General features: G+C 50.2%; 1 protein-coding gene across 3 annotated transcripts in view; it reads right to left on the minus strand.

Moving 5' to 3' along the window:
• The window catches only part of Acot7 (acyl-CoA thioesterase 7), an 88,037-nt gene that overhangs the window by 25,462 nt on the left and 49,493 nt on the right, over positions 1–13,082 (minus strand). For all 3 annotated transcript variants that reach the window (XM_048416072.3, XM_048416066.3, XM_085690160.2), the window contains exon 6: positions 11,481–11,567. In XM_048416072.3, coding sequence (XP_048272029.1) covers positions 11,481–11,567 — 87 coding nt within the window. The remainder of the gene's footprint in view (positions 1–11,480; positions 11,568–13,082) is intronic.

Below are 13,082 nucleotides of genomic sequence, written 5' to 3' on the forward strand. Positions count from 1 at the left end.
AAAAGCCAAAAGTTAAGTTTCCTTGGAGACTCAGGGCAATTGTCAGTCCTTGGAAAAACCGGAAAGTCACATACTACCAACATGCAATGGTTCAGAGTCCACTTCTATTCCAAACAGAACCAACAGGAGGCCTGGGGAGCCCCCACTTCTCTGTCTTACCATGTAGCCCCACAGTCTCTTCTGGATGGGTCTAGTTATCCCCTTGTCCCTCAGGGTTTCTCCCGCAGTCATTCCGCTATATTAGCTTCTCTAACACCCTGGGGTCTCCAGTGAGACAGGCTTCATTCAGCCCATGGCTTCACAGGTAGCGTTGAGAGCTGCCTGCAGGGATCCTAACCCACCACACACTGCCTGCCCCTCAGGTCTTCCTTTGAAATCTGGGTGCAAGACTCAATGACTCCATAAATTTTGAATTCTGCATGCCTAGGTGGTGTCCATGCCAAGGACTGCTGCCAGCTCGAACAGCAGTTAGGGCCCCACCCCAACTATGGCTACAAAGGCTTCTGAATGCCTGGGCAGTAAGTAGACACGGGGAACCCTTCCCTGGGCAGCTCATTGTGTGGTCTCAGCTCAAGCCACTTTTTGGTTTTGTTTATTTTGTTTGCTTTCTTGTTGAGACAGGGTTTTTCTGTGTAGCCCTGTCTGCCCTGGAACTTGCTCTGTAGACCAGGCTGACCTCAAACTCACAGAGATCCACCTGCCTCTGCCTCAGGAACACTAAGATTAAAGGTGTGCACTACCATGTCCAGTACAAAGTCATACCTTTCAAATGAGCCAGAGTCTTTACACTCTGGAGCTGCAGTTTGTGGAGTGTCCTTGGGGCATCTTTCGTAGGCCCCAGTGCAAATTGCCTTGTGTGTTCTCTCCTTCCGCCATATGGGTCCTGGAACCAAACTCGGGTCATTAGGCTGGGTAGTAAGTACTTTTACATACCAAGCCATCTCACCGGCTTTTGATTTCATTTTAATATCGCTAATCTCTTTTAACAACCCCTTCCCACCAAGACAAACATACAACTTTAAATGTATTCATTCTCAATCCAAACTTGACAGTTAAAAACAAAACAAAACAAACCTTAAAAGTTTTGAAAAAAAAAAAAAGCTTTGCTCTTAGCAACATCCATGTGTTATGGAATATTATTTTAGGATGTGTTACATTTGTTTATGGGCTGGAACATTTGTTTAATGATGCAAAGATGTGTTGCGTTCCTTTATGTTGCATTTGTTTAACTCGGTGAAGCTGTGAGTCTTTGCCTGTCTAAAACACCTGATTGGTCTAATAAAGAGCTGAATGGCCAATAGTGAGGCAGGAGAAAGGAAAGGTGGGACTGGCAAGCAGAGAAAATATATAAAAGGAGAAATCTGGAAGGAAGGAGCAATAAAAGGAAGAGAGGAGGACAATGGGGGTCAGCCACCCAGCCAGCCATGGAGTGAGACTGAGACATACAGAAGGGAAAGGTGAGAGCAGAGGCAGAGGTGGATGAGACGACCTAAGAAAAACTGGTTAGAAACAAGCCAAACTAAGGTCCAGTTTTATAAGAATAAAACTCTATGTGTGTGTGATTTACTTAGGAGCTGGGTGGCAGCCCCCCCCCCAAAGAATAAAGAGTAAAAAACAACCAATAACAACATTTTGGAGTTCCAATGAGGGGCTAGAGCAAAAAAACCATCAACCATGCTACAACCTGCACGCTACTCCTCTGTCACAGCAATTAATCCGTTCCTTTTAAGTTTGGTCTCAAAGTCTCAGGACAGTGACAAATGCAGATGCTCTTTGCCAGAGCACACACAACGGTTGGTCTCTAGTCCAGCTCCCTTCTGAAACTTCATGAACTTGGCTAATCATCGCCCATATTTCTTTTTTGTTTGTTTGTTTGTGACAGGGTTTCTCTGTAGCCTGGTTGTCCTAGAACTCGCTCTATAGACCAGGTTGGCCTTGAACTCACAGAGATTCCTCTGCTCTGCCTCTCAAGTGCTGGTTAATGATGTGCACCTCTGCCTGGTCTCTGTCCATATTTCTGTCAGTATTCTCTTCTGAGCTCCAGCATAATCACATACTAAGCTCTGTTCTCTAGTCTCCTCCCCCAAATTCTCCCAAATCCCTCCAGGAATCAGCTCCAAAGGCCTAAGAACAACCTGGTGTTGTGCTTAGTCAAATGACTCCACTTCCCTAGTACCCATTTTCTGCGTTGTTCACATTGGCATCTCTGTGACAAGACCCAGACAGGGAAGCGCTTGCTCTTCTACCGTCTGACTGAGCTCACAAGCATGAACAATGCAGGGGAGGGGAGTCGGCTCTGTGCCCCCAGCTTGTGTCCACAGAAAGCCTCCTCACCTGCTTCCCTTTCAGACATTACTGGAATCAACATCAAAAAAACAACTTTGGTAAATTATACAATCCATCATGGGCTGTCCCTGCTTCTCAAGATTGGTAATTTGAAAAGATGCCAACAAAATTGTAGGATCTGCTGTCGTTAGAGACTGCATTCACTTCGGGAACTATGAGGAGGAAAAGAAGCAGGCTTGTTGGCCACTAACATGGAAATAAACACCGGGCGGTAGAGATATTTTTGTATCTTAACATTTAACTGCTTACAGATTTTTGTTTTGATTTTTCTTTAAGTATCGACAACATGCTGACTGGATTAAAAATAGAGGTTTAATTTTCTCTTCCCAAGGCTGCTGGCTGGCTGGGTCAGGCCTGCCTACAAACCCATAGCAGCAGCCAGCAGCCTGAAGCTGGAGCCGGTGCCGCCTGCTCTGTGGGTGGGATCTGAGATGCCCCCATTTCTAAATTTAATCCCAGCTGACGGAGCGTGGGTAAGAGCCTCCTATATTAAGCAAATGATAGTAACTTCATCTTATTTTATACATCCTACTCTTTGGTGATGACAAGAGGTTATTATGGGATGCAGGTGAGTGAGCGCTCCCTCGTGGCTCTGGTTCCTCTGGGTCCTATCACCCTGTGGCACTGGGCCAGGACCAAGGAATCCTTGGCACAGGAGTCTTAATTAAGGCAGTTAATACAGGTCATTTTTGGCAAGGAGTGCACAAACAACCACAAATTTCTAAAGACAGTAACAAAATGTCACAAGTGGGAACTTCAGCAAACAGACAGACACAGTTCAGCAGGTAAAGTTCTTGCCACCAAAGCAGACTGTTGGTGGAAGGAAAAGAACCATCCTAGCAAGTTGTCCTGTACAGTCATGTTCACGCCAAAGGACACAGGACATGTAATGTTTTTAAGAAGCAGATACTACACAAAGTCCCAGGTAGTAACACCGGGCCAGAGCATCATAGACCAGAATGACAAGGATAGCCAGTCTGCCTCAGGAAACTAGAAATCACGGCTGACGCTGCTCAAGGGTCACTGGCAGCAGCAGAGCAGCAGGGTGCATCTGTCACGCAGTGCCTTGGGGACTTGTGGAGAGACAACAGCAGTGTAAGTCCAGACCAGGAGAATAGGCCAGAGGACAGGCTTAGCCTCAACCTAAGGCCATAAAAGGGCAGGCTCCTTCAGGGAGTCAGGACTGGAGCAGAGACAGGCTGGTTTAGACTAACGCACTGGTCACTTGGGATAGGACAATGCTGTCTGTTAGAGGCCACCTGCCCTGGGCACCCTAATGAAGCCACAGCCAAAGAGGGAGAAAAGGTTGGTTCGTGTGGTCAACAGGAACATGAAGGAGTCAGTAGTCTAGGGACAGCAATGGGGTAGTGGGAGATGGGGCAGAGGGACCCTAGGGGTAGTACCTGTACTTTCCTGGGCCCTGACATACCAGGAGTCTGAGCTTTGGAGAGGTGGCAGGCAGGCCAGTTGGCCTCAGGTGGATGAACTCACAGAGACAGAAATGGTCAAGCAAAGAACCTTCACCTTCTGCCTCTCAGGTTCCAGTCAGAGCGTGGCTCCTGTTTGCAAGGATGGTGCTGATATGGGAGGCATGTGGAGAAGTGGGGAGTCAACAGTGTAGCCGGGGTTTGGACCAGGAGGAAATATGGTGTATGTGCTCAGATCCTGACACGATGAGAGAAGATGGGCCAAGAGGGGAGATAGAGGTTTTCTGGGATGGATCTGAGTCAGGGCCACCTGCAGGAATGCTGACCAGACAGAGGACAGAGACTGCTGGGAATAGCCACAGCTCCAAAACAGTGCTGCTGTCAGAGCCCAGGGCAGACGATGGACTGGAGCCGTGGATACAGAAGCCACGGCCTCAGATGAATGGGCCCAGAGACAAGGCACTGAGGCCTGAAGCAGGCGGGCAGGCAGAGCACAGCAAAGGGCCTGAAGGGGCAGTGGTGGAGGGGATGAAGGACTGGCCCGGGAGGTGTGCAGGGGAGCAATAAGCAGCAAGTCCTGCAGAAGCCCTGAGCACCTGTCTAGTGCAGGCAGGCAGGTTCAAGAGAGCAGCAGGCCCAGGGTGCAGTCTGAGAGGGGAGAGGCCCAAGTGGCTGGCAGAACCCTTTACCAGGGAGAGGCTAGCCCCACCGTCGCTGTCCTTGTGGCCACATCCACCTAGACAGTTTCACAAGCGCAGCACCTGCCACCTAGCTCACAAAGGCTCCCCAATGGTTCCAGTACCCTTTCCCAAAAGTAAGCCAGCACCAGAGTCAGGGAACTCATGCTCCGTGAGGTCCCGTGCGAATGCGGGCTTCCCTCTACTCCCATGGAGACAGCACAGGATGGAAGCTGCCCATGCCCTGGTCACCAGCCCCACGATAACAGCATGCCACGGAGGCTGGCCACTAGTCACTCCCTCTCCTGACCTTGGCCTGCTGGTGGAAGCAGAATCAACCAAGTATGGAGCCTGAGGCTGCATTTCACAAGCCTGAGGCTGCATTTCACTCGTCAGGTGTCAGAGGAGCTCACAGCAGAACCATCGCCAAAGCTGCTGCAGAGGGCAGAGGGGTCCTGAGGAGAAAGGTCAGCTCTACAGGAGAGGATGGGGTCTCGTGCTAACCACAATGATGGGGGGGAGGTGGGAGTACAGGACACTGGGAAGTGAGATGAACTCAGGTGTCTTCTATGATAAAAGAATGAGGATCAAGCGGAACACAGGGACCCAGAAGCCCGAGATGGAGGCGGGAAGGAAGCCTCCCCCAAGCCCACCCTTCTCTCTTTCCATGGCAGAGTCTGTTCTTCTCTTCTCAGCACCAACACTTTGGTATTTTTAATTTTTCTTTTTAAGTCCCACAGGCTCGAAGCCGCCCACTTTTTCTGCGAACACTTTGGCCCTCTTCCCCAGCTGTGGGGCAGCAACTCCTTCCCCTTACTTTAGGACGCGTGCCATGCAGGCTTAACTTACCCAGGCCCAGCACTTCGGGGGTTTACCTAAAATCCAGCAGCTTGGTTTTAGACAGAAATGTCCTTGTCAATGCTCACGCTTTACCAAACCTGCTTCGGGGCATCCGTATTTAAAATGCTCTTTCCAGTAAAAAAAAAAAAAAAAAAAAAATCAAACGATCATATCGCATAAATGCCCTCTGAACAGACAAATGCTTAACTGCCCAAGATATACTCTCCTTCTGCCCATGATAAAAAACTAAAAGAGTAAACAGGACTAATTCTCAAAGTGGAGATGAACATAGGAGAACTCACCTGTAGTTCCAACAACGTGGAGGCTCAAGTAGGAGGACCGCTTGAGCCAGGAGTTCAAAACCAACTGAGCACCAGCAAGACCCATCTCAAACATAAAGAGGGCCAGCAAGATGACTCAGCAGGGAAGTACACCTGCCGCCAAGACTGATGGCTGAGACTGCGCCTCAGAGGCCACATGGTAGAAGGACAGAACCAACTAACCAACTCCCTCCGGTGTCCTCTGACCGCCAGGGACACAGGATGCTCACTGCACACGTGCCACTCCCTCCCACCCAAAGGTGAGCAGGTGAATAAATGCTGAGCCAGAGGCGGCTGGCTTCAGGGCTGCAGGGCCAGTGATAATGCTTTTCAGAAACTGCAAGCAAGTGTTAGAAGACGGCTCAGTGGGTAAGAGCACTGGCTGCACAAGCTCAACCTGAGCTCAAGTCCAGAAAGAACCGCAAACTTGTCCTCCGACCGCCCATGCACCCCTCCCATCCTGTGTGCACACATATCACAGATAATACGTACACTTAGCTTGAAAAGCTTGAGGGAAAGGGGCATAAGGACAGAATCACTGAACTGCTGGGACAAACACAAGTTCCAAGCGGATTTCTCACCTTCTAAGTCATCAGAACCAGCCAGGCACTCCTTATGAAAACAGAAGGCCCTAGACACCAGCACATCCCTTTGGGAGGGGCCAGAAATTTGTTTTTCTTAGGGTCTCACTGGGTGACCCATCAATTACCATGGTTGTGGTCTGTGACTGCAGCCACAGTGCCCTGAGTACCAAGGGAACTGCCAACCATCAGACAAGTTTAGGAAGCCACCTGGTCCCCAGTTTGCTACCACAAGCCCCTCCCTCCCCTGCAGGCATCTCAGCAGCTCTCAAGCTAAAGCCTCTGCCCAGGAAGAAAGCCTGGGAGGGAGCTTCACTGAGCAAAACCAGATTGACCCAGAACTAAATGCAAACCAGAAGATTCCTCTTTAAAACAGAACACAACACCCCCGCTCCTACCTCTTGTCCTCTGAAGACTGGGAGCTTCAACTGCAGAGGCCACCAGATCACTCTGCATCAACTATGGCCATGTCTAGGCTGAACCCGCCAGATAACTCTGCATCAACTATGGCCACGTCTGGGCTGAACCCAAGAGTGTGGCTGAAATGGTCCTAGGTGCTGCCAAACACTGGAGTCCCCAATTTGGCCTTGACTATGACCTTTTCCACTCTCTCACATCACAGCACCCTTGGTACCTTCAGGAAGTCAGTACAGGAGATCAGAGAGTCAGCTATGGGAATGCGTTCTCCTCCACCCAGCTTCTCCTGACAGCACAGAATGGGTTCTGGGCAGCTCTGTACTCTCGACTACAGTGCCTGCTGGACTCCAGGCTGGCCACCTGGACCACCGGACAGCTTGTCCACAACCAGCCACCTGGGGAAGCCCAGCAGGCCCAAGGACACAGCTGTAGTCCTTAAAAAGCACAGCGTGCAGCCCTAAAGGTATGGGCAGCGGAGGAATGCGGCTTGGCTCAGTAAAGGGACTAACGACAACACAAATGGGCCAAGAGGGCGGAGAGAAAGGAAATGAGCAGGTGCAGGGGGCTCTCACTGCTGCCCCGGAGCTCCTCCTGGGAGAACACTCCCCAGGGAGAGTCCCTCCTGCACCTGCTGGGCTCACGATTCCTATAGCTCTGACCTGCCTGGCTTTCTCATGAAAAGATCTGCATCCTATCCATGGTCCGCTTGCTGCGACCTCCCTTTTCTGTCTGGGAAGCCCTTGCCATAGCAAATGTTGGCTATCCACGAAGCCTAACAGTAACCCCAGTTCTTAGCCCCTAACCTTGCTGATTGCTGGTAAGGCCTGACACAGCTTCAAACAGCTCTTGTCCAATGTGACTGTCTATCAAGTAGCACAGCAGTGCCTGGGGCCGGGGGGGAGTCACATAAAGATGGGGGATAGCCAACAGGTCAGAGGCCTCTGCAACTCTGAGAACCACATTAGCAGACAGCAGAGGTGGGGACACAATGGTGTAAGGGAATTCAGCCGTGCATTTGCTGGCTAAAACCAAGGAAGTTGAAGTTGTGGACTAAAGCCCTATGGGTAGGACTTTCCAAAAGTACCACACTTAGCCGGTTCATGTTTTCAGATATGCAAAATTCAGAAAAATTTCTTCCAACACCCCATGACAGAGAATATGACTGCAAATGAGTTTTTTCTTCACAGTGTGATAACATGTATCACACCATCCAGTAGGCCATAACCCCATGGACTGCCCCCACTAAACATTTATTTATTATGTATACAGTGTTCTGCTTGCATGTCTGCCTGCAGGCCAGAAGAGAGTACCAGATCTCATTATAGATGACTGTGAGCTACCATGTGGGTGCTGGGAATTGAACTCGGGACCTCTGGAAAAGCAGCCCATGTTCTTAACCACTGAGCAGTCTCTCCAGCCCCCTCCCCCACCAAATTTTCACTTTAGCCCTGGTCACTCATGGCCACACTGTCCCTTTTTGTTACACTGTGACATTTGCACAGCAGCATGTCCTCATCCTGGGGAAGCCTGGAGGATGGAACCCACCACAACCAGCAGAGGACAACCCAAGGCCCAGGAGTCACACATCCTGAACAATGGAGTCTTCAGGGAGCACTGGCACAGAGCAAGGGCTGAACCTAGCAATCATGAGTGCTATGGAAACCACCTTACCCAGAAGGTAACTGCAGCCTTTCTAGTGCAGCCTGGACCCTTTCTTGTAGTCACAGCCTGACCTTATATGTTAGGATGGTAGGATGCCTCTGAGGTTTAGAAGGACAGAAGCAGTATCTGAAGTAGCTACAAGAGAGGAAGGAGGACAGCACAAGAGGTAGTGACACTCTGTCATACTTTAGGTTAAAATAATGAAATAAAAAAAAATTTAAAAATAAGCTGGGTAGTGGTGGTATACACCTTTAATCCCATCACTTGGGAGGCAGAGGTTTGAGGCCAGCCTGTTCTACAGAGTGAGTTCCAGAGCAAGAAAGAAAGGAAGAAAGGAAGGAAGCAAGAAGGTATCAACAAAAAGGCTAGGGCCTTGGAGTTGAGAACTGACCATTCCTGTAGGATCCACCCTGAACGGAGCTGCTGGCTGGCCCCTTGAAATCTCTTCTCACTTGTACTCTGATCCCAACGCTTGTCAATCACCCCAGTGAGCTATAATGCAAATGGGGGGAGGGGAACGACCAGAAAGGAAATGGATCCTTACAAGCTGACACCTGGCACTGTCAGGAAGCGAAGGAGCTGTAAAGTCTCATTTGGGGTTCAGAAGAAGGGGCTGTAAGGTCTCATTTGGGGTTCAGAAGAAGGGGCTGTAAGGTCTCATTTGGGGTTCAGAAGAAGGCAGAAGCCAAAGTTAGGAATGAGCCTGAACTCAGAACTCCCCATTGAAGAGGGAAACGATCATCTCCCACAAGCCATGGCCACTCTGAGCACCATCCCTCAGGCAGCGGGAAGAGGCTCCGTCCATGTGCTGGATGGAGTGAGATGTTGGGAAGCCAATACCTGGGTTCCACTGTGGTTCTTAACAGAAAGGTTCCCATCCCAATGCACCTTCCACAACCCTGTCACACCAGGGCCAAGCTCAGCAACTGGGTCACTCGGTCATCACCTTTCCAAAGTCCCATAGCACAGAACCAGGGACTGTGACAACATTCCCTTGCGTCCAGGTTCACCATCCCCTCATGTGACTGTTATGGCTCAGTCAAGACTGATTCAGTGGTTTCAGACGCCCCAGTTAACAACACCTACAGGGAACGCAATGGGAGGGTAGCTGCTGGTGTTATTCACCCACTCCTGGCAAACTGACAAGCACGCAGGAAATGTTGGGGTCTGTAAAAATTGGGAGGCGTATTTTATAAATCATGCACACAGAACTAAGAAAACAGGCATTCAGCATCAGAAGGCTGCTGTGAACGCTTCCAACACACACATTTAAAAGGGCCTAGACTAGAGGACTGCTTGTATTCTATAAACAAGCATGGCTTCTCAAGGGTTTTCCAAGAATTCTTAACGCCTTCATTCTTGCTGACGCCTGGCAGACAAAGCCAAGAGGACCCACTTAAGATGTGTACTTTCACCAAAGAGCAGTAAGATGGAGCTGCCAGTCTTGGTGGAAAACTCTAACATGTAAACAGAATGAGCTACACTGTGGCGTGGGGTTTCACAACCTCCCAGAACCTCCTGAGAGGCTGGAGAGCCAGTCCCCAGAGAAGCCTGTGCCAGCAGTGGCTGTGCTTAGAGGAGAGGGAGGGCTGCTGTCCACCTGGAGTTGAGACAGTGAGGCAGGGGTGTGGGGCACTGGCAAGGACATAGCTGCTCTCTCGGTGGGCCTGGGAAGCAGCACTTGCTACAAAGTAGAACTAACTTCCCCCAGGTGGGACCCGGATGGAACCCAGGTGGGACCTCTGCCAATCACAAGAGGTGTGCAGACAGCCGTTAGTAAAAAGACGCACACAATCATAAAACTGAAAATAGAACCACACAAAGGGGGGTTGGTTAAAAAGAGGAAGACCAAGGCTTAAAACCCTCTCTCAAATCAGAGGCCACTCTGATTCTGGCAGGCCCAGGGCCCGTAATCCTTCAACTCAAAAGGAAGCCATGCCTCTTTGCATCTGTGTGAGGCACTATTTCTCAGGTAAAGATAGAATCTGGTCCCCATTCTTGAGGAATCCCTGGTAGAAACATCAACGTAAACCTAGTGAAGCCATCTAAACTGGGGATAAAAATAAAACAGGTATCTTCTACACAGAGGACGAACGGGAATTCAGTGTTCCAGGCACTGAAATGAGGGCAGAAGGGGCAGTGATGGACAAAGGCACCTCCTACACCGAGGACTGAGGACCAGATGTGCTCAGACCTTGACACCACATGTCACCTCCCAACTCCTGCCATCCTCTGCACTGCTCCACTGCTTTGGTCTGGCATTTCTCTTTAATTCAGATCCATTTATGGCTGTTTTAGAAGCAGGGTCTTGTTGCTGCCCAGGCTGGTCTCCAGTCCTGACCTTGAGTAAGCCTCCCATCTGAGCCTCTTGACACACTGGGAATTCACGCATCTCTGCCGCACTCTCCCCTACCCCCAGCCATCCCCCATCTCGCCAGCCCTCCAGCCTCCACTCTCGACACACTTGGAATCCACGTATCTCTCCCCCCTCCACAGCCATCCACCATCTTGCCAGCCCTCCACTCTTGACACACTGGGAATCCACGCATCTTTGCACCACCACCCCCCCCACACACACATACCATCTCACCAGCCTTAGACTCAGTTTTACGGTTTATACTTTACTCTCACCCAGGATGACAATATCCATTTGTGCAATCGATGTGTTCTTTATGTTTGTCTTTTATCACAAAGAAATAATCGTACATTATAAAAGTAAAAACTGTCCTCCATGAGCCAAGAGCCACGGCCTCTGTGTCACAGTCAGAGGAACCTAGTCAGGACCTTTAAGGCCTATGTCGTGAGAGCAAGAGCTCCAGCAACTCAAAACAGTAAAGGCAACCACCTGGAAGAACATTTCTAAATAGCAGCTGACAGTAGGTTACCGGGTACTCTCCCAGACTGCAAGACCAAGCCCTGACACCACACAGCTCCGAGGTCCCTGGGTTCTATGTGGCCTTCTCCTGGGGTGCCCTCATTCATCCAACTTTCATTTCCAATTTTAAAAACAGACACCAATGGTATTTCAGTAATTTTTTATGCAACCTCTTGAAAGTTTAAATTTATACTTCACCAGACATGAAAGTCTAAACTAGGTCAGTAAGCAGCACGGCCTCCTGGGGGATGCTCAGGGCAGGCAGGAGAGGGACCTCCTGGGGGATGTTGCCCTGGCAGGGGCTGGAGCGGTGGCCAGAGCAATTTTATCCCTACCTCCATGCACGAAGCCGTGAAGGGTGCAGTCCGAGGGTCCCACCAGGTGGATCAAGCTGGACTGGCTGTAGCTCACTGTGTTCGGCTCTAGAAAAGAACAGGAAAGAGCTCAGTTGTTGTACAGATGGGTCCTACTGCCCAGCATTCTGTCACCAGAAGTGCGACTGCATCACTTAGCTGGGTTTCTCTGAAGATAATGGAGGTCTCCGGCAGTACTGAGGAGCCTCTACCAGTGAGTTGCAGTGCACTCTGGGTATGGTGGTGCCCACTAGATCCTGTTCACGGCAGTAATTGCATCCCTTGGCTAGAAGGCTCCAGGCCTGACTCTGATGCTCCACAGGATGCCATCATTCAGTTAACTTTCCGTTCCAGTAACACAAAGAGCAAGGACAGTGTTTCTTACTTCCTGCATGGGCCCAGAAGTCTCAGGCTTTGACGGGTGTCTGGGCTGGCTTCCCTGAGTACCCATCTCTTCCATGCGTGCCTCTGTCGGTGCAAACCTTCCAAGAACAGCGGACAGCAGCAGAGTTCCAGCCACTCAGCGCTGCTGCCAACTGGCTGGGAAAGGCTCCACTTAAAACAGGGCATAAATTCTGTCCCTGGGGGCAGATGCCACTCCTCCAGGCTCCCTCTCCTCAGCAGGTATGCACATCTTGCCAAAAGCCTTTGGTCAGGGAGAAGCCCTCATTCTTTCCATGCTGGGATCAGCGAGAGGCACCCATTCCTGCCCTGGCTGCTGAAGGAACTGCTGAACCAGGGTCAAACAACAGGCACATGTCAGATCCCAGAGATGTTGTCCTCATTGGGCCTTGGACAATACGTCTCAGCAGCAAAACAGCTGGTGGCATACCTGTGTCTACCCACAGGCACATGAGTGTACACACACATACATACATACATACACACACACACACACACACACACACACTCTTTTACAGAAATCTTTCTCACAATGATTGTTTTATTTTTATGCTTAAGTCTCACTGCATACCGTGGCTGGGCTGAACTCACCATGTGGACCCACCACACCCAGGGTGCTTTTATTCCTTTTGATAGAAGGATCTTAAGTGTCTCAGCTCATCTCCAACTCCGTCTGTATCTATGAGGTTGGGCTTCTGCTTGTATAACAGGAGGGAAACACCAAGTCCGACCTACGTGGTGCTGGGGATCGAACCTTAGAGTGGTATATTACTTGTGTTTTAATAAATAAAGTTTGCCTGATGATCAGAGGGCAAAGTAGTCACGCTAGTCAGCTATACAGGCCAGGGAGTGGTGGCACACACCTTAAATCCCAGGACTCGGGAGACAGAGGCAGGCGGCTCTCTGTGAGTACAAGGCTACCCTGGAATACACAGGATTGATCCAGAAACAGATCCAGGTGGTGGTGGCTCACACCTTTAATCCCAGTGTTTGGGAGTCACACACCTTTCACCCCAGCACTAGGGGGGTAGAGACAGAGATATGGCTGGGTGGAGAGAGAAATACAAAGGGGAAGAGACAGGAACTCACTGGAGTTGGAGTCTGAGGATTCGTGGAGACAGGACCCCGCCCTTTTGGACTGAAGCTTTAGTAGAGGTAAAAGGTCTCTCTAATGGTTGGCTG

Source organism: Myodes glareolus, chromosome 6 (assembly GCF_982192425.1).
Source record: "Myodes glareolus chromosome 6, mMyoGla1.1, whole genome shotgun sequence".
Classification (NCBI taxonomy): domain Eukaryota; kingdom Metazoa; phylum Chordata; class Mammalia; order Rodentia; family Cricetidae; genus Myodes; species Myodes glareolus.